This window comes from Excalfactoria chinensis, chromosome 1, assembly GCF_039878825.1.
Source record: "Excalfactoria chinensis isolate bCotChi1 chromosome 1, bCotChi1.hap2, whole genome shotgun sequence".
NCBI lineage: Eukaryota > Metazoa > Chordata > Aves > Galliformes > Phasianidae > Excalfactoria > Excalfactoria chinensis.
Genome location: NC_092825.1, coordinates 45,612,110 through 45,633,705, shown reverse-complemented (window position 1 = coordinate 45,633,705; position 21,596 = coordinate 45,612,110). Strand labels below are relative to the sequence as shown.

The window sequence follows — 21,596 nt, the reverse complement described above, 5'->3', positions numbered from 1 at the left end:
ACACTCTCCCTTTCCCACAATGGGGAAGTTGAGCAAGGAGAGTTTTGTGGTTTCCCCACAGCCATAAGGAAGGCCCCAGCTTCCTGATTCCCATCCCCATGCATGTCCGACACCAGAGAGGAAAGTCTGACTAGGCAGGACTGCATCTGCTGCTGCTGCTGTCTTCCCATTCCCGCAAATGACACGCTTGCCCTTTCCCTTTGTAACTCTTCATACGTTCATAGCAAGCAGGGGGCTGAAGAGAGACACCAAGTGGTCCAACTGTTGAAGGAAATTGGTTGATTTTTTTTGCAGATAGGACTGGAGAGTGAGAAGCAGCTCCCGATCCAAAATCTTTCAGTACCGCTGGGAGTGTTTCCATTGATGTCATCAGGGCTCAGATCAGGACTTTCCTCAGAAGCAGCACATGGAGGAGCCATCGGAGTTGTTCTTTTTCCTTCCTTTCTAGGTCTTTTTGAGTCCAAAGTCCTGTTCCGTAGTGCCATTTCTCCTCCTCCACTTTTTGATTTAGGAGCAGTGGCGATCCCGTAACTATGTCAATATTTACAAGAGAGATCCTGGATGCTTTTCAAGTCTCATTTAGCAAATCTTGTGATACAGAGGGACAAGAGCTATCCTGCAGAGTTCTTTCTAAGAAAAAGCTTCTGGCACTAATTAGACCTGCAGCAAGAACGCAGCAGAAAACAGCCAGAACTCTGAACTGGAAAATCTGATGTCCTCATTTCTGGTCTTCTAACACCAGGCACACACACATACTCTGCAAGAGCCCGTGGTTTGTAGTGCTCACGTGTTTATGGTACAGCATAACCCACTTTTAAATGCATGCATCCCCACAAAAATGGCTCTTCTCCAATTCCTGAGATCTCTGTGAGGCTAAAGGATAGCAAGGGCAAGTGATCTGTGGTGAAAACTGATGCTTTTGAGATAATGTGTGACTGAGCAAAGTGTTTAGAGAGTTTAATAATATGCAAAGCATGAAAAATGAAGTTTTGCTTATTTACATTGCAAATGGAAGCTGATTTGCATTTAAATTGGACCTGTCAGGCGTACTAATATCAATCAAATAGCTGTGAAAATAAAACTGAAGTTACAAATAAATCATTCATTTATGTGAATGTTGCTTTTACATGAATTGCTATTTGCTTTTCTTTAAAAAAAAAAAAATCAATTTGAATATATGAGGTGCTCAAAAAATGAAACACTGGGGTTTAAGCTTGTTAGTCTGAGAGCCCTGGGTTGCAATGTGGTTGTTTAGAAAAGTGTTACAAGTCAAAAAGCATGGAAGCACATAGTCTCAAGGCCCTCATTTATGTTATGCTTGTGCAAGTCTTAACTTCAGTCACTGGACCAGCCTACAGTGAACATCCCACACGTGAGGAATACTGACCTTTTCTTTACAGTGAATGAATGAAGCACCACCACGCTTTCTGAGAAGAAATTGTTCCTAACATCCAACCTGAACCTCCCCTAGTGAAACTTGATGCCCCTACCTGTCACCCTAAAACACCAGAAATGCCAAATTCTACATGTAGGATGGAACATCCCTGGATCTATGTACAGACATTGAACTCTCCTCTCAAACATAATGTTTGGGTATGGGTGGCTGTGTAGAGCTCCCTGATTCTGAAAGTGCCCCAGTAAGAGTGATGTTAAAAATGTTCTAACTAAAGTCAGGCCACTGTAGGAGAGTTGCATGATGAAACGATTGTGCATGCAGTTCTGCTGTAAGATTTGAGGGGCATACACCTCCCAGTGAGCTGTTGAGGCTCTGCTATCATGTCTGCACCTGGCTGCAGGAAGACAGTGTTTGAGACCACAGTTTCACATACTGCCAGGCCAGGTTGTTCTGGTTCACGACATGGAATCTGACACAGTTATGTGATCAGACTAGGTTTGCAGTGGTTCTGTGTTTGCACAGTTCTGGCTCATTAGGTGGCCTTGGCGATAATTAATGTTTCTCTCTGTCAAACTGCCTTATGTGCAGGCTGCCAGATGCTGGCCTGGTGCATCCCTGCTGATCCTGCCTTCTGCTTCCAAGATGAGCTGCCTTTAGCATGGGTCCTCAAAGGTAACCACTTTTTTTTTCTCTTTGCAGATGGTGGCTGACCTTTTGATTGTGAACACTGAAAAGTGGTAAAGCCACAGGCAGCTTGCAGCAATGTCAGCCTTCCTGCTGCTCTGCTGCGTCTCTCTTTCCCACAGAATTAGTGTGGAGGCTGCTTGGGCTCACAGCAGAAGAACCATAAGTGACTGGTGAACTTCAGAGCGGGGAAAGTGATGTTCAAGAAGCCTACGCTGACCTCACCTCTGGTCTGGTGACCCCACAGAATATGCATGCAGATTCCCATGTGAGGAAAAGTGGGGTTGTTGGCAGCCCCATGTGCCAACCTGTATCTTTGCTCTCCTGTGTGTGCTAAGTTAATACTCTTGCTTGCTCTTCTTGTCCTGCCCTTCTCCTTTGTGTGGTTGACCATGGCTACACGGGCAGATCCAGGAACACTGTCCTCATTACTCTAGTGCCTGAGTCAGATACTGCAACAAATAGGAAATGTCTGTTCAAACAACAAAATAAAATGCAATCAAGCACTAAGAGCTAACAGGAAGAAACAATAAAAGTAAGTCAAAACAGCAAAAGTGATATCATTCCTAGCAGGTACAAAACACTCTATGTTTTCTGCTACCTGTAGCAAGTGCATTTCAGGGAAGTTCTAGAAGTGCATAGTTTTCAATGAGCCCAGGCAGTCAAACCTGGAAAAGGAAGGGAAGGGAGTGGGAAAGAGAAACAGTGAGTTTCTCATTGTTTGATTTTACTAATGAAATTTCTGATCTCTGCCCTGCTCAGTACAGTGATGGCAAATGCGTTCTGGTGTCCCTGTCTGAGCACAGCCTCCAGTCTCAATGTGGTATTTGGCTGGCCAGTGCTCCTCATTCACACTACTGGAAATGTGGATGGGAGAAAGCAGGAGGCAGAGAAGGGAAGTACTTCAGCTCCCTCATTTTCTTTACCCCAGTAATCCCAAGAGCTGCATAGAGACAGTCTGCTGCCTTCACAAGTCTGGGATGTCAGGCACAACCTTTCACCAGCACAGTTTGGACTTGGGATGCCTCAGAGTGCCCTGCTGCGTCCATCTGGATATCTCAGCAGGTTAATTCAGGGCTCATCTGGGTCCCAGTGTCCCAGCATGATGAGACTGCATTTGCCCAGTGTTAAACAGGGAACAGCTGGAGTCAGATGATTGTTTGGGTTATTTGCTCGTTGCCTGGACATTTTGTTTGCTTGCTTGAAGCCTGACAAAACAACCTTCCAGTTCTTCCGGAGACTGGTTTGTGTTAAGCCTGTGTATTTTGTGCTGCATTTGAAAACCAGTGTTTTATAACTCTGTAACTGAGTGTCCTGCTGCTTCAGTAGCGTGGCTCTGTAATAGGGTGGTCTTGTTGGAAATTCCCCCGCCATGGAGCTGGCAGGGCTGGGGCAGGCAGGGGCAGCCTGAATTGTTAGTGCCCAGTGCCAGAAAAACAGATAGACCTGGTGGTGAATCTCTCCCATGAGTGAAACTGGCAAAGCCCTGGCTGATGTTTATGGACATGCTCAGGGTGAGCCCACTCAGTTTGCCTACCCATCACCTCTTCACCTTGGGTGAACCAGCACTCCCCTGCTGCTACCTCAATGCTGAGTCCATTCCAGCTTAGCATCTGGCTCTTACTGTAACACTTTCAGGCAACCTCTTGCTCCTTTGTTCCTGGACTTGGGTTTTATTCTGAGTGTCTGGACAGTTCTTTGCCCTGTGGAAAGGAACTTTTTTTTTCCTTTTTCTTTTTTCACTATTTAGCACAGACATTTTGGCCATGGACAGCAGAGTTTTAAATCAGAATAGCCTGGTCAGGAAGCAGAGATGGTGTTGTTGCCAGCTGATACTGGATAAGTAATATCAGGAAGAATGTAGCTTTGGCCACTGCACTTGAAAGCAGTGCCGTAGGTCTAGTCATGAGTCTAGATGTGCAGCAACTGTGTTGCTCAGGGCCACAGCGGCTGCACATCCTCAAATCACTCTAAATGTCAGTGTGACACAGATGAGGCCAGATCCGAGGCCAGATCCGAGGCCTCACCTCCTTCTTCATGAAAATCATCCCATTAACACCTTGCATTTCTTTGGGAATCATTTTGTCTAGTGTTGATCAGACCTGAGCCTGTTTGCCTTGGCAGGCATAGACCTAGAGGAGGAGGAGCAGGGGAAAAAAAATAACAACCCTGCCGTCGATTCATCCCTCCTTGTTTATTTCACCAGAAATAGATTTGGCAGAGCACATTGGGAGTGAACTAATCAGCAGGGAATTAATTGGCATGCTTGCTAAGAGGCAGGAACAACATGGTGAACTAATTCGTGGCTGGATGGCTGGAGGGTTCAAGCAGCCAGAGAGGAGCAGTGCATAGTGGAAAGTGTGACTAGGAGAAGGCGGATAGCTGTGCCGGAGGGGCTGAGCACTGCCTATGAGAACCAGCAGCAAAGAGATATAGGGGTATCCTCATGGGCAGGGCTGCTTTCAAAGGGGTTGCATGCTCCTTCCCTTCCCATGTGTTGGGGGGGATGGCTAGCCTGCAGGAGTGGGAGGGAGGGGCAGGAGAGGTGCAGCTGGAGCAGGCTCCACAAAAAGGCTGTGGGAATGCAAAGATCAGGGAAATGACGAGGGATACGTCACTCCGTGCAAGCTGAAATGCAGAGGGGGTGGTAAGGAGAAGAGGAGCAGGCAGGCAGAGATTTGGAAGTCTCATCCCAGGACTGTCCTCAAGAGTGCAGGTAATGCCTGTATGCCCTTCTCTGCCTTCTTTTCCAGGAGTGCTTGCTTTCTTCCTGAGGAGGAGACGACTCCATGCTCCTAGGGAAGAGCTTGTTGGGTTGAGGGACTCCTGGAGAGGAGGGAATGTGTACAGAGTGGTGTAGGCTTGGAGGCTGGAGGATTGCTACCTACATTTCCAGAGGACAGAGGTGAGAGGAAGAGTGAGCAGATCCTTTGAAACAGGCAGACAGACATGGAGAGTGCCAGAACTGTGTTTGCTTATCCAGGGAGAGACGAGATTTCTTAGGAGGGAGTACCAAACTCTAAGTGGAAGACGGAGATGAGACACATCCTGAAAAGGCAGGTACACTTGAAGAAGAGGCAGAAAATGTATATTATCTCCTCAAAATGTACTTGACTGATGTCATGATTTACAGTGGATGTGTGTTCTGCACCTGGATCTAGATAACCCGATTACAGTGCTCTGATCTCATGGAGCATTCAGGTATAAAATGAACAGTGTAACTCTTAATTACATGCAAAAGCACTACTGTTACTCTGGTGTTAAGTCAAATTTGTTGTCAGGCTTGAAAGCATAGAGGTTTTGTTAGGGCTGAGTAATCCAAAGAGGCGTCTGAGTGTGTACCAACATATAGCATTTAACTCGCATCTAAACTGAGGGATTCTTCATAAGGACTTTTGTAACAGGTGATATTCCAGATGTATCAGAGCAGCTGGGTTAACATTGCTGGCTCCAATTTTTAAATCACTTTTGGCATTTTTCTTGATCTTTCCACCATTACATAATACCACAGCCATATGCTAATGTTGATATTACCCCATCCTTTCGCTTGGAGAGCTAACAAATGCCATCCGCTTCATAGGGAGGGCTTGCGCCTTCTTTGTTCTGAGCTCACAGACTTGGCAGCTCTCCTTTACAAAGCTCAAAGTCTTTTCAGAATCCTAGCTCGGGAGCTCTAACAGAACTGGCATTAACTGAGAGACTGTGTGCAGCTACTGAATGTTATTTTATGTGTAACTGTTTCATTTATAGCACCTAAAACTTCCTTGATTTTATACATAAAACAGAAAATTTCAGTGCCGTGTGTGTAAGTAACATAACCTTAAAATATCCTTGAAGTATTTTATATGGAAATAAAGACAGAAAAATTCCAGTAACCTCCAAAACATCCTTATTATATCTTGAGATCCTTTACAAAATTGAGAGTCTTACACTTGCTTTGTTGTTTAAATGTCCATTACCTTTGGAATAGAAGTTATATTTTATGCATTTATGACTTACCTGAGAATGAACTCCCCGATTCATTTACAAGTATATTTTATTCCTCTGCAAATACCCCCAAACCCAGTAGCACTCTTCAGCTTTAGTTTGAAAGCAGCTTGAAAGGAACTTGGGAACATTATAAGAGTAGAACAGGTCTCAAATGCAAACCACAAAGCTAATTCACTGTCAGCCTAGTACTGCAGCAAAAAATCCTTCATTCTAGGCATCACCACAGTGACTGCTAGTTCTAACCCACAAAGCCCTCACCTCAAAGCAAGCGTGTGCTTATCTAACACAGTGGATGCTCACATATGGCATCAGGAGAGCAAATGTTCAGAGCATCTAGAAGGTGCAGGCAAAGGTTTCAAGCCTCCTTATTGCACAAGAGCAAGCAAGCTCTGAATCACTCTGCAGCATCTCACATGTCTGAGGCAGGGATAGCGTGTACTTCTAAAGGAAGCTGTGTTTGGCACTGGGAGAGCATAACCTGGATAATTCCCTAACACCGTAGCAGCCAGCACAGCCCATGGGCAGTAGGGAACTCAAGTCACTTCCTGCTTACCCTCTGTGTGCCGAAATGTTGGGGGGGCTGGTCGGTGGGGGTGGGGGGGTTCTGTCATGTTGGAGTGAGGAACTGAGAGATGAAAGCAAGAAAAAAAATACTGTGTGATAATGAAATGAATGTGTCTGTCCTCATTGCTTTCACATGAAGGCAGTGAATCACTGCGCTTACCCTGCTCCAAGGGCAGAACATGATGTAATTTTCTGTCAGAGAACATGCCATATTATTGTAATTAGTAGGAGCAGTAACAAGGTTACTACCTCATTGCTATTCTCTAGACTTAGAAAAGAGCTTTCATTAAAAAATGTGCGAGTGTTTGTGAATCTGCTTTCTACCCTGACAGTATTTTCCAGTGCAACGCTGTGAGAGTTTTGGAGACATACTTGGGCTTGGCATCTGGTTCTTATTACAGATGACCCTGCAGACTTTTTCTGCTAGAAACCTTCCCAGCAAATATCCAATTGCCTTCTACAGTTCCACCTAAGAGAGAGAAAGCAGCTTGATTTCCATGTAAGTATCTGAGATATGGGAACCTGTTTCAAAATGATTACAACCTGATGTTTACCCTGATATCAAATTACAGCAGGCACTCAGAAATGTGTTAACAAAGCTGCAAAGAAGCTGGTCCATGAAGGACACTGCAAACAGAGTGTGTGGGTCTTGTGATCCATTTGGATGCTTGATGCTTTGAAAAGTTCGAGGTCAAGTTGGCTGGTCTTTCAGTACCAGATGCAGGTGGAAATCATCACAAGTCTGCTTTTATTAAATACAGAAAGATCAAAGTATTCCAGCCCTAGGGTATTGAAACAGGTGGTATGTGGAAAGGGTAAAGGAATGGCCAATCTCTTCAGGATGTCTTAAAATGAGCTGGAAGGCCACGCTGTCTCCTTGTTGTTGGCAGCATTTGAAAATGATTTGTGATTAGAGACATCAGTGTCTAGTAAGTCCTTTCCCATCAGGGAAGATTCAAAAGGGAAGTGCAGCATAGAAAAAGGAAAAGAAAAAGAAAAGGAATCCAAAGGCTTGAGTATTTATCTGGAAGACTGGAGAGGCAGAGGAGTTGAGGTGTCAATGCAAATAGTCTCAAGAATGTCTGCAGAGACTGTTTCTTTATGCGCCTCAGAGACATCATCAAACTTGCTTAGAGATCTGCATTCTGGCAGCTCGCTCTGGGTGAGCCGGGGGAGGAAGAAGAGGTGTGTGTATGCGTGAGATAGGAAGAAGGCAATTTATTTTTTTTCCTTTAAATGAACACTGCAATTAGAAGAAGAATACTGAGTGCAAAACACATCCTGGCAGGTGGAAAGTAGTATTTTTAGAATAGCAAGACATTTTCCATCAGTACGGCTATATTCATACTACCGTATTTGAATATATGGGAAAATAAATGCAGTTTCAATTAAAATACACAAGCGATTAAATGTAAGAACAGCACAAAGTAAAAGGATTTATTTATGTTCTGCTTCATTTGGTACAGCTCCCAGTAGGTTTTGAGGTAGCAGAATTCTTCCCAGATGGTTAGAAGATGAGGGTTATATGATAGTAAAGAAGCAATTTGATGTCCTCGTATTTTGCAGCAAGGTCTCAGACTTTTGATGCATGTATACAAACATGGGAATAATTTGAGTTTTCTGAATATGCCTGCTTCTCTCACAAACTTCTCCATCACTGTGACTACAGATGACTGAAATCATCACTAAAACTCATGAACTTGGCTATGCATATTTTCTGGTTGCTGTGTGCAATATGTGCATAATTGATATTTCCAGCCAGTTTCTATCAGAACAGCTGTCTGTGACTTCAAAATAAAAAGATAGTGAATTCAACACCCAAGGCCTACATACTAAGTCAGGATAACAAATTAGCATGACAATAAGCTGCAGAAAGTCAAACCTATTCAGAACCTTGCATTCAGAAATGGTACATGTCCAGGAGGGCCTATAGGTTAGGTTTGACTTCCATGTGCTTTGAAATGATGATGAACTTGAAAGATAAGGAACAGACCATCTAGGTACCAAGGCAAAGTAGAGACAGCATGTGGCTTTTGCTTTTTAGGTGTTTGTTTGCTCTGACACCCATCACAAGGCAACATCTCAGTTATGCCACTGGGTTGTGGATAAGGTTAAAGAGAATAATTTCCTATTCTTGCCCCTATTAGATCCTTGATGAATTGCTTTGCTAGTTTGTGCCCTGCTTTCTCTAACTGTAAAGCAGGGGTGTAACTATTTCTGTGCCTCTTAGTGCCTCCCCTTGACAACCACATAACATTTATAGCTAATAAGTGCTAGGTGCTATCCTAGCATGGCTACAGACGAAGTGAAGCTACTTGCCCATGGGGGAAGCATCTCCATACCAATCTATAGCTTGAAAAAAAGTAAGGTACTTTGTGCCCATGAAAAAAAGTCCCTCTGCTTCCGTAGAAGCCATGCTGAGCAGCTTGAAAAAATATTTCAAAGACACACATTACCAGAGAGAAATTTGGTGCTCAGGTCACCGATGGGAGACGGAGACAGAGAGGAAAGAGAATTAAAGCAGCTAGCAAGATTTTCTGTCTCCACAGAGCAGGGGAAAGTCAAGGTGCTACGAACCACCATCATGGTGACTCTTCCTCTCTTCCTCTTCTTCATCCTCTTGCCCTGCAGTAAATCCCAGGAGGACTTTCTGAACCACAATCTGAAATGGGACTACAGAGAAGGTGGTAAGAGGTGGTGGTGGGTCAACATGGGAGGTATTTGCTAACTCAGGGCTGAAGATTTCCCTATATTGTCCTTGGAGTGCTGTTCATACTGCTCATTCATGAGTGCTCCTTCTTGATTCCTGGGTAGCTGCTGGGATTTTTGGAGAAAAATGGTTTTAGAAATAGCTGGGGCATCCAGTGATGGCAGAAAACTCTGGCAACAGAAGGCAGAGAAATATGTGGTGAGGGAGAGTTATCTGCTTTTTAATTTAGATGCTCCATATGTTTAATATTTGGCATTTCACTGCAACTCACAGTTGATGTGAAGGGAGGGGAATTAAACTTAGATTACTGGCTCATGTTTTCTTGTTCTGACAAACTTATTTTCCTCCCTTTCATGGCCATGCCGCTAACCTAGCTGACAAAGTCAACATAGGAGGCATTAACAGCATTACTCAAACACTTGAGAAATGGGGAAACAGCATCTTCTGGCAAATGAAACACATCCTGCTGAACAACCCAGAGTCTTTACTGCCGGAGATCTCCAGGTAATTCTCTTCATCTGGAGGCGAGATTTAGACTTCCTCTGGCTGTCCTGCCTCAACCAGCTTTAATCTGCCTTAACTTTCAAGCTGCTCAAGTTTGGGGAGATGAATCCCACTGTTGGTATCTGTTATGCTGGCATCTCTGAGCCCCCTAGTAAGCTGACTAACCTGCTCACTCTGTACTGGGAAATATTCCCAATTGCCATGACTGTAAGAATTACTCTGAATAAAATTTACTCTGTCCTCAGCACCTCAATCCTGTGAGAGCAGGCTGGGAAAATGAATTGTGCTACAAATCTACTAATGGACTTGGCCATTGTGCAGGGAGAAGAAGCTGGTCTATTAATGGACCAGTGCTATGGTTTTAGAAGTGCTTAAACTTTGGAAGCATCTTTTAACTAATTGCTTGCAGCTCTTTTAGCATGAAGGGCCTTCTCTTCTTCAAGAAACACAAGGCCTGGTAATTTATTTTTTGTGTTCAAGAATAGTCCTCAGAGTTACTCTTCTGTATTACTTTCCCTGCAGTCTCCGCCCTGTTTCTGCAGCTGTGGAGAATCTTGTGAGGGAGGTCCAGGCAATACGGAAAAGGATAGAAGAACTGAATGAAAGACTCAATGTCATCAACAAAACTGTCCTTCCCATCCGAATCAACGTTCTGCGGAGCCAGAGGCGTGCAAATACTCAGCTGCGGAGACTCCCAGTGCATAGGAGAAGGTTGCCTGCACACAGGAGACCTCAGAGGAATTAACTCTACCAGAGAAAAAGGAAAACCTTTATTTTTTTGCACCTGCTCGAGTCTTTCTCAATGGGACACTGCTAGACAGAATAAACCAAAGCACATGCAAGATGACTTTACTGATGAGACCAGAACTTCTGCATGTTGTTTCTTTATTTCAAGCCCGGGTCAGAAGATCAAATCTGACCCTGGTCTTCGATGATGGTTGTTTTGTGTCCTATGCAAAATAAGTTGAGAAACTCGGTCTACTTGAGTGTGAATACCTTTAGGTTATGCTGTCATTCTTTCTGCTTACCAGGGTAAGATCTTTTTGAAAAAGTTCAGCTGAATTTCTCTGTCCTATTTTCACAGCACTCTGTCAGAAACAGCTGGGGAATTCAATCTTCAAAAGTGCTGAATGCCGGATGAATGCAGGAAGATAGATTAGGGTTTTGCACTTCCAGCTGGGTAAGGAGGGGGGAGAGAAAGCTATGCTTTAAAATATAGCCTTAACCTATTCTCCACCAATGCAAAGAATGCCCCATTCATGTGTTCAGAGAGTGGGTAGGGTTGGATAATCTTGGACTATGCATACTTGAAATATACATATATTTCAAGAGTAATGATATGCCAGATTCTTGGGACCAAAGCTAAGCACCTACCTTCTTCAATGAGAATTCTTTTGGCTACCTGCAGGTGGGTACCGAAAACACTGTGCAATAGATATGCCTGTAACTTCGGACACTGTGAATGATATCACAATGACTTCTGCCGAGACCCTTTGGAAACAGGTGATGTTTCTCCAAAACAATTTAGGTACCAAATTAGGTACCTAATGCCTACAAAGATTTTCCAGAACAGCTTAGGAAACAGCTTAGTCCCAAAACTCACTGGTAATTCACTTGGTGTCTGGCTGGTAATTCAGATGATGTCTTATACACAGAATATCTTCTCCACATGCAAACATCAACCTCCATATCCTTCAGCACAGCTAAGATCTGTATAGAAAGAACTACATACTCCCAAAGCTCAGGTGTACGTAGTTTACTTTGCCTTAAGCTTGTCTTTGCTTTCCGGGTAATAAAGCTGGTAACAAAAAACGGCGCAGAAATTGAGTTATGCACTGAACAGCGGAAAGAGTGGGCTTACTCTTCAGATCTCTAAAGGTAAATTTATACAGAGATTTTCATCCAGCACTGTAGCCAATGACATGCCTGAAATCTGTTAAAACATAGTTATGGAGGCCAGAAAGAAAAATAAACTATTTTTTAAGCACTTTATGAGATCAAAAATAAGGAATGAATTATGTCTAAATTGTTGTGGGGTATGACACAGTCCGTGTTTTACAGACACATTCCAGTTATAAACAGTTAGTATGCAGACTAGGTTTTTAAGCTTTCCCAATGCCTGAGTACATGGAAAGTACTTCAGTGACACTACAATACCTTCAAGAGGGAAAGAGGAGTGTCTAGTTTTATATGACATCAGGAACATGTAACACAGGAAGACTGTGGCTGGGGTCTAGGAGTTGAGTAGAGAGTTGGGGAGAGGTATGAGATGCATGAAACAGTCTGGTAAATATTTCCCATGTATAAGTTCTTCAGTTGCTGTAAACTTAATTGGACTGCCACAGCTTCCCAAATATGATGGATAGTGGCTTAGCAACTTCATCTTCCAGTTCCCTCAGGATTCATGGATGTATCTCATCAGGACTTATGGACTTGATCAACTGCAACGTCCATGAAGATCTTGAACCTGATCTTCTCATATAGTGGTGGTTCTTCATTCTCCCAGTCCAAGCCTTTGCCTTCTGTGACTTGGGCAGCATGGCTAGAGCATTTGTTGGTGAAGGTAAAGGAAAGAAAGTTACTGAGTAACTCAGCCTCCTCCATGTCCAAGGTAAAAAGGTCTCCCTTTTCCTTCCAGAAAAGGACCACATTTTCCCTAATCTTCCTTTTGTCACCAAAATACCTACAGAGGCTTTTCTTTTTGTCTTAGATGTCCCTGCCCAGATATAATTCTATGGGGGTTTTAGCTTTCCTGATCAGATCCCTTGCTGCTTAGATAATTTCTCTGTATTCATCCCAGGTTCCCTGTTGCTGCTTCCACTCCCTGCAGGTCTCCTTTTTGTGTTTGGGCTTGGCTGTGAGCATTTTGTTCATCTATGTAGGCCTCCTGGTGTTTTTGCCTGACATCTTGGTTGGTGTGCATTGCTTCTCAGCTTGGATATCTTCTTGAATATCAACCAGATTCCTTGGTCCCCTTTTCCCCTCTGGGCTTTATCCCATAGTCCTCTACCAAGTAGGTAGATTCCCGAAGAGGCCAAAGTCTGTTCTCCTAAAGTCCAGTGCACTAAGATTGCTATACATCAACCTAGCAAGGATCCTCCTATGGATCCTGAACTCAGCCATTTCATGATGACTGCTGTCAAAGCTTTCATCATAATTTCTGCAGGCAAATCTTTCATGTTAATTTCTAAGGAAATGCAGGCTACTTTGATTTCAGAATATATTTACCCAAATAAGAGGAGAGAAAGTCCCTATCAACCCCTTCCTCATTGTTCTGCATTCGGAGCTATGAGGCAACACTGCAGCATCAGCTCTACACTTACACAGAGTGCTCTTCCCTCCAGGGATGCACTTTGCTCAGGGCTGTAGAGACTACTACCCACCTTGGCCTGTGTGGAGGAAGAACACAACATAAATGTCAGCTTTCATTAACTTTTTGCATTTCAGACATGAGCATCTCATCAGACAATCAGAAGTTGTGTGGGGTTATATAAAACCCATCCAGGACTATTTGAAACAGCGAGGCAGGATTTCTGGCCCAGGGAAGTCTTAGTCATGGATGGCAGGAGCTGGGAGGCCAGACCTGATCATTGCTTGCTTTTACTTTCTACCTAGATGCCCACCTGTAGATCCTGCCACAGGCAAAGGACTGGGCAAGATACCCATCTGGTTTGACCCTGCCCACTTATTCCTACACAGATAGGTGCACACTGGGATTTCTGGCAAAACACCCCATCTCAAGAGAGAAATTAACTCCCCCCCACCTCCAAAACAAACAAAACAAGTGAGTTGCAGCATGCATCACGGATTACAAACTGTTTGCATAATGGTGAATGAACCAATTTATACAAATAGTACATAAATGACCAGATCTGTGGCCTTGTCGCCACGGATAGCAGTTCCTGTCACTCAGTGTGTGACAGCCCACGTCAGGCTGGATCAGATGGTCACGTCCAGCTGCTCTAAATGCTTTGTCTGCTCACAAGTCTCTCTCTAGAGGGAAATGCCTTAATGTCACATTTACCGTCTTATTTTCCGCTCTTTAAGGATACATGCTCAGCATTACACACTTCTGTCAGCGCGTCCCTTCCGTTACATTTCCTCTCCTCGGCTTTCTCCTGTCCCCGAGACGAACATCCATGCCTTCACGGCGATAAGCTCCGCTCGGCCGCCCCCACCTCCCCACCCTCGGGGCCACCGCCGTGGTCCGCGGGCGCGCCCTGGCGGTCGTGCTTCGCGCTGCGGGCGGCGGAGCGCCCACGGGCCCTCCCACTTTGCCCGGGGTGTGACGGGCCGGACCGGGCCGAGCCGGGACAGACGAGACGGCAACATGCTGGGCATGATCAAGAACTCCCTGCTGAGCACGGTGGAGACGTGGCCCTACCGGGTGCTGAGCAAAGGGGAGAAGGTAGGCGGCGGGGCGGGCAGGCGCTGGGGCCCATCTCGGGGCTGCTGGGTCCTGCCGGGGCCGCAACTTGTGCGGCTGGGTGATATTCGGTGGGGGCTGAGCGGCCCGGGACAGGGTGTGGGACAGTGCCCGGCCTGCGGGCTCGGAAGGGTGGGAACAGCTTCTTCTTTTTCCCCTTCTCGTCCTTCGCCGTCACAGAATCAATAAGGTTGGAAAAGACCGCTAGGATCACAGAGGCCAGCCATCAGCCCATCCCCACCATGCCCACTGACCGTGTCCTCAGTGCCACATCCACACGGCTCTGGAACACTTCCAGGGACGGTGACTGCACCACCTCCCTGGGCAGCCTGTGCCACCGCAGCACCGCTCTTTCCGAACTTTTTCCTAATATCCAACCTGAACCTCACCTGGCCCAACTTGAGGCCATCACCTGTCATCCTGTCACTGTTGCCTGGGAGAAGAGGCCGACCCCCATCTCACCACGTCTTCCTTTCAGATCGTTGTAGAGAGCTATAAGGTCTCCCCTGCACCTCCTCCAGACTAAACAATTCCAATTCCCTCAGGAGCAGCTAAGCTACGAGGAGAGGGAGTGTGAAGGTGGGCAGTTTGCTGTGGTGGAGGTGACGGGGAAGCCCTTTGATGAAGCCTCAAAGGAAGCAGCGCTGAAACTTCTCAAGTATGTTGGAGGAAGCAATGACAAAGGTGAGATGCTCACTGGGCACCTGTTGTGGCTGCTCAATGGGAGCCCTGTTGATAGAGCAGGTATCACTGCAGCCTGTGTGGCCCCATCACTAGAGGTCTGGGGTGAGCACAGTCAGTCCTTGAGAGCAGTCAACTTAACTACAGGCTAAGGTGCCAAGCCAGGTCATGCTGTGAGTCCACTCCTGTCTCTTTCATCTCTTAGGATAACATCACAAAGATAGCTTTTTTAAGTAGGTCTGCATTACTTTGCCACTGTTTTAATCATAAAATCAAAGAATCATAGGGTTGGAAAGATCATCTAGTCCAACTGTCCTCCCATTAATGTTGCTACCACAAGCACTAAACCATATCTCGTAGCTCCTCATCCAGATACCTCTTGAACTCTGCCAGGGACAGCAACTCCACCACCTCCCTGGGCAGCCATTCCAGTGCCTGACCACCCTCTGAGAGAAAAAGTTCCTTCTTATGTCTAATCTAAACCTCCTCTGGTACAACTTGCAGCCATTTCCTCAGGTCCTGTTTGTTGCCTGGGAGAAGAGACCAAACCCCTCCTCATCACAACCTCCCTTCAAGAAGTTGTGGAGTGCAGTGAGGTCTGCAAGGACAGGCACTCTTGTGCTTGTCATAGCCTGCTGGCTGTATGGCAGCTAATGAAATCCAGGGTAGCTGGAGCATTTTGGTTCTGTGATCACACCTAGAAAGCTTGCCCTTGTAGGCAACTAGATAACTTTTATGACCTTGAGTTTTTATTGTATACTCTGGTGATTTTTATTCATGAAAGGGTAATGAACAGTGAGCTTGCTTTTTAATAGTGCTTTACAGTGTTTTATAATGGCACTTCCAGGTGATTGCCTCTGATTCTCAGCTTACTAAAGTATGTACATTGGTAATCATCCGTAACAGGATGTCAAGACCACAGAGAAGATCTGAAGCATACACACTGACTTTCATACCTTTCTCAAGCACATGATAGAAGGAGTTATATAGTCTGAATGGGAACAGGAGATGAATGGAAAAGGAACGAGCATTTACAGCCTTACAGCTTCAGAAAGGTGATGATCACTGGTGCAGTATAGGAAAAGGTACCCTCCATTACATGGTATGGGGAAGGGTCTGTTATCAGAGTGTACAAATAAATGAGAAGGATGTCTTGATCTTGGCCATTTCAGTGCTTGATCCTGGACGTTTTAAGTTCACTACTGCTGAAAGAAAAAGAGGGAAGAAAAACATTCTTGAGTGCCACGTACAACTTAGAAGTAATAAGCAGACAAGAGGTGTGCTGTTGCTACAGTACAGACTAGAGGAGAGCATGGGCAGTGTTCCTGAAAGCCAGACTGGCTCTGAGTTTTGGGACACTGGGATTTGCTGGATCTCTGGAAGCATTTGGAAGGGTTTAGGAGAAAGTGTCTGTAGCCCAGTATTGACTGTAGCCTAACCACAAAGTACAGATGATAATGTGGTATATACTTATATATTTAAATGTTTCAGTTAGAAATATGCCACTGCACCAGAACTGTAGGCCTTGTTGTGTTAGAGGTGATTTGTCAGAAAAGAGCATCTTGGGAACATGAACTATATAGTGAGAGCCACAAAACAAAGGCCATTCATAAAGAGCCATCCAGAGGTCACTGGGGACTCTTTAGCTTCCAGGATCCCTGTATAGAAAGCAAAGAGTGAGAGAGATTTGGTGCAAGGAAAAGCCTAAAAGCTCTTCTGCCTGCCTCAACAGACCCCTCTCTCGGCTAGATTGTGCAAAGCGATCATGATGAGGAGCCTTCTGAACCAAAATTAGCTTTTCTGAGCCCTGTTAATGCTTTGAGTTCCCAAGAACCTAGGCTTCTGTAGTAATTTCTCTGCCTCTCTTTCAGGCGCTGGAATGGGCATGACTGCTCCTGTCTCCATCACTGCTTTTCCTGCTGAAGATGGCTCCTTACAGCAGAAAGTGAAGGTCTATCTGCGAATCCCAAACCAGTTTCAAGCAAGTCCTCCCCGTCCTAGTGATGAAAGCATTAAGATTGAAGAGAGACAAGGGATGACCATTTATTCCACGTAAGGAACGCATCATGAGATTTCCAGTCTGAAGTGCTGAAGTCTTTAGGGTGCTGTGAGGAGCAGTGTCGATTTTACTAGTGACTTTCTGGATAAGGGGTGCATGTGGTAGGAGGTAGAGGGATTGTTCTAGACTATGAAGGCACATGGTTTATGTCATTTCTTGTCATCATTAATGCTGTACAGATTTGGAATATGGATTTATTTATTTTTTTATCATTGGGAAAACAAGTGCAGGAGTTAGTCCTGAAAGGCTTTTTTGTTTCAGTACAGGAGGTCAAGAGCTGGGGAGGGTGAGTATGAAGGGACTGAGTCATTTATAATCTCTGAAAACCATTGTTTTCCCCGTTTTCTGGGATCACGATGATTCTTAGTCATCAAGCATGTCCCTTAGTGTGATTCCCATCAAATTGCAGAAGTCAGCTGAGGCCTAAATGCCAGAGTCCATCATGGGTACAAGCAGCCATTGCATTGCTTCAGATCACTTTAGAATGTCTTTGGCTGTTGGCCAGCTTAAGCTGAACTTAAGTTAGCATCACAGTAGCAAGAAGCTCTTTACCATGGGATGTACCCCTGACTCTTCTTCAACTGTTTTGGCTGACTGAACTGTCTGAGACTGCTGGCTTCTCCTGTGCTTGTGACTGCAGTTGGCCTTTGCTGCAGGTGTGGGCTGCTACTGCAGTAACAGGCTATTTTGTCTCAAACGTTGGCCCTAAGGCAGGGCCATGAGGTGTAGACTGGTGTGGAAGGAGTTTCTGTTGACGGGAGATAAGCATAAAACAGTTGGCTTCCAGTCCATCCCTTTTAAATAACATGCTAATATCTCTGTGCCCTGCCTCCCTTTTTCCTTCGTCTAACTACAGTTTGGCTTCCCTTCTCAATCTTCCTTCCAGAAGGTTTATTCACAGCCCAATGAATGTGGTTGTTGACAGCATTGGTGAAAGACCACGGACTGAGCAGACTTGGAGATAACTTTGTGCTCTAAGAAACTGTTCCTCTGATATGGCACTCATTCAAAGGGCATGCCAGTTCTAGTGACTGATACACATGGGTCTGTGCATCCTGGCAGGACCTGGATCAAAATGAGTTCCTAAATACATTGTATCTATACATTATTCTCTTCCTTTCCATGCTCTTCCAGCACTTCACCTTTGGTTTATTTGCAGGCAGTTTGGTGGCTATGCCAAAGAGGTGGACTATGTGAACTACGCTGCCAAACTGAAGACTGCTCTGGGAAGTGAAGCTGCATACCGCAAGGATTTCTACTTCTGCAATGGTTATGACCCCCCTATGAAGCCTTATGGAAGACGCAATGAGGTCTGGTTTGTAAAAGAGTGAGCATCTGGATCCCTGTGATGCTGCATTGCCCTGACAGGCTCCCCATACTCTGTCTCTATTCTCTTCAAAATAAACTAACAATTTGGTGGAGGCAGAAAGCCATTATCCTCCCCCTTCACACCCATGCCTTGGCCTTTTATGGACTAACCATTTTAGAAGAAAGAACACTGCACGCTCTCCTGATGATCCTCCTTCACTGCAGACCAAGTTCTCAATCACAGACTCTCATGATCTCACAGTGGCTTGCTTTTATCTTCCTCATGCTCCCAAAGTTCAGTGCCGAGACAGCTGAAGTAATCAATTACCAGGACTGGTTCCTGACAGGAGTCATGTCCAAGTGCTGGCAGGCTATTTGTCTTGCCTGAGGCAGGCAGGGGAATATGATGAAAGTGCATACAGGTGGATTTTTTTATCATCTTGAGCTTACTGCAGCAGTAAGATGCTGCAAGCATCTGTGCCATTGGAGAAGCAATGTAAAGGGACATGAGGGACATAAACATTGCTACCAAAAACAATGCAGTGAAAATAAGCATTCTTTACATTTTCTAATAGTGTGCAGGAAAGCAACATCTGTGTCATCTGACTGGAAAAAGTTATTTGGAGGAAGATTTCTGTTTGCCGCTGTCCCTTCTGTTTGAAGTAGGACATTGTAGATTGTATTGTGTTCTGATCTCAGCTAGCAGCTGAACGGTGTGACGAGTAAGACCCCAAGATCATTTCATCACCTTCCTGTTACTGGTGTGTAATACTGCTCTAAAAGTAGCCTACACGAGGACCTAAGTTGAAATGCATGCGGTATTCTAATTGAATTAGAAAAATACAGACTGTGAAAAAGCAGGTACCTATTACTTGTCGTCTGAGGGTGCATTTGATGAATGATGAGCATCTAGTGGGACGTATGTAAGTGCAGATCTCTCTTCTTAAATGAAGTGACTTTCAAAAGGGCTACTCTGAGCAGCTGTCTGATGCACCTTTCTGATGCTAAAGTGCCTCAGGGTTCAGGTGCTCTCCAAAAGACACTTTCCCACTGGAGCTGAACAAAATTGTTCATATGGTGCCCTGGGTTCTGGCCATTTGAGCTGTGTGACCTGTGCCTACTTTTTGAGAACAAATAGTAATAGGAGAAAACATGAAGTTCTGATGTTTTTGCTTTTCTCTATTGCTGAGCCATGTAAGAACTTCAGTGTGAACCTCACAAGGGAGTTTCAGTTCCCTGTATGCAACAGCAGCTGGTCAGGACTTGCAAAAGTAGATGAGTACTTCGTTTTCAAAAAATAAAAGCAAGGGACAAGCTGTTTGCTATGGATAATGATTACAGCACAGGGGAAAAGACATCAAAAGGAAATCAAGGGAAACAAATGGAGTTCAGGAAGCATGGTAGGCTGTGAAGGAAGAAGTAAAGGCATTTCTAAGGCCATTCCCAAAGCCAGAGGGACTTCTTAGCACAAACTCTTTTTTATCTGCATGGGTGTGGAATGGAGGGATGCAGTTCTGCCCTGTTTATGCATTCCTGAATTGATTTTGGAAGTCACATATAGACTATCTATGCATATAGTCATTTCTAGCTACTGATGATACCAATATATTGCAATGATCATAATTCCTCAAAATTCATGCTGTGAAGTCTCAGATGCTGGAAAGATCAGTAATAAGCCTGATATGCACAGAGCTGCACATCTCAGCAGCATGATACAGAGGAAGTTGTTTTGGTTTTGGTTTGTTTTGTTTTCATAACATGCAAACACTTTCTGAGCAAAAAGCAAGGACATCTGAACCAATAGCAACTAGTTCTGGAAGCTCTGCCTCTGCAGCCCTGCTGCTGGCCTTTAGCATTGAGCAGACAGGGTAAAGTTTCATAAACAGTTTTACTGGTATCAAAAGCTTATGCGAACTAAACTGCCTTTTCTGTACAAGCTAAGATGCCTGTGTTCTGTGTGCATTCTCTAGAATTTTAAAGAAATAAATACAGTAATGTGAGTTACACTTGTTGCTGATAGTTGGCTTTGTGAGCTTAGTGGGAGCTGTTGATTTGGGAGACTTTAAATTGCCAGTTTGGGGTATTAATCACCTCACATCTGTAAGTAGTCATAATGCTTTCTCCAATAAATTGCTATTTTTGGTATCCTGGTGTGACTTTGCATTATCTGACTGTGAGATGGAGCTGATTTTTTGTGGCTTTCAGGTACTGGAAAACTTTTACTGATTTTTTTTTATGCTAATTTGGGAACCTGGTGGGCTCATGTGAGGAATGCTCTGTGTTCACTTGTGTGTTCCTAGGTATGGGATTCACGCAGATGTTCATGACTATGATTTTCAATGCGTTCCTCTGTCCAGAATCCTAAAATCATAGAATGGCCTGGGTTGAAAAGGGCCTCAAAGATCATCTAGTTTCAAGCCCCCTGCCATTGGCAGGGTTGCCAACCACCAGACCAGGCTGCCCAGAGCCACATCCAGCCACATTTAGAATCATTGCATGTGCTGTCACATGAAGGTCCACGCATCTTCCAGTGATTGGCAGTAGAGGAAACCTGAGACTGAATACAGGATCAATGCAACTCTGTGCTGATGCTTCTTCTAAATACTCCCTCAGTCTCTAGTACGGTGTGGCTCAGTGATTTTTGTTACTTTGTGTGTTTTAGACCTAGATAAACTTTATTCCATGTGTGTGTCTGTTTGATTTTATGTAAGCTTACTATATGTATTCATGCTTTGGCAGGGAGTTCCTTGTGTGTGGAAGGGCAGAAATACTCTTTGGCCAAGGGTTTCCAGCAGGCTGACACTCTGCTCAGCAGGCAGCAGGGTCACCAGCTCTTGCGTATGGCTCTGTCACTGGGTGAGTGTTTGTTTGGACAGCCAGATGCTGCATTGTCATCAGAGACACCGTGATAAACTCATTTTGCTGGGACCAGCAGCATAACCAAGTCAGAGGTGCTGTCTGGATTTTTGACCCAAGACCAGCACGGATGCAAAAAGGCAGAGCAGGGGAAATTAAAAGGCAGCACTGATGCTTCTGTGCCTTGGGGAGCTGCCTGGTGGTATCTGAGTGCAGGGGGTGAGCACTGTGAGGGTCATACATCTGCCTGTGCCCTTCTCCTGCAACTCGTGGCTCTCTGCAGCAGCTGGCACTGCCTCCTGGGCAGCCGAGGTTAGCCTGGGGTTATCTCTGCCTGCCAGGTAAGGAGTGGCTGTGCTGCTAATGAGCTGATAGCTGCAATTGGTTTTCATCTTCATCGGTGCCTGTTCTCAAATGG

The 21,596-nt window shown here is 44.9% G+C and overlaps 1 protein-coding gene and 1 long non-coding RNA gene across 2 annotated transcripts; one reads left to right on the top strand and one right to left on the bottom strand.

The window, feature by feature from the left end:
- Window positions 1–11,590: 11,590 nt before the first annotated feature.
- LOC140247229 (uncharacterized) lies at window positions 11,591–14,050 on the bottom strand. Its single transcript, XR_011902623.1, has 3 exons — window positions 13,873–14,050; window positions 13,172–13,237; window positions 11,591–12,390 (listed from the first exon to the last, which is right to left on the bottom strand). It is a non-coding gene; the product is annotated as an uncharacterized lncRNA (long non-coding RNA).
- Window positions 14,051–14,073: 23 nt separating this feature from the next.
- On the top strand, window positions 14,074–20,467 carry HEBP1 (heme binding protein 1). Its single transcript, XM_072326676.1, has 4 exons — window positions 14,074–14,256; window positions 14,820–14,958; window positions 16,827–17,007; window positions 18,174–20,467. Exons 1-4 carry the CDS (start codon window positions 14,179–14,181, stop codon window positions 18,343–18,345), a joined length of 570 nt encoding a protein of 189 aa, XP_072182777.1. The 5' UTR covers window positions 14,074–14,178; the 3' UTR covers window positions 18,346–20,467.
- The last annotated feature ends 1,129 nt before the right edge of the window (window positions 20,468–21,596 follow it).

Coding starts and splice junctions, on each gene's coding strand:
- HEBP1 (XM_072326676.1), top strand. CDS start 14,179: ATGCTGGGCATGATCAAGAACTCCCTGCTGAGCACGGTGGAGACGTGG. Junction 14,257..14,819: donor TGCTGAGCAAAGGGGAGAAG/GTAGGCGGCGGG, acceptor CAATTCCCTCAG/GAGCAGCTAAGCTACGAGGA. Junction 17,008..18,173: donor GGGATGACCATTTATTCCAC/GTAAGGAACGCA, acceptor GTTTATTTGCAG/GCAGTTTGGTGGCTATGCCA.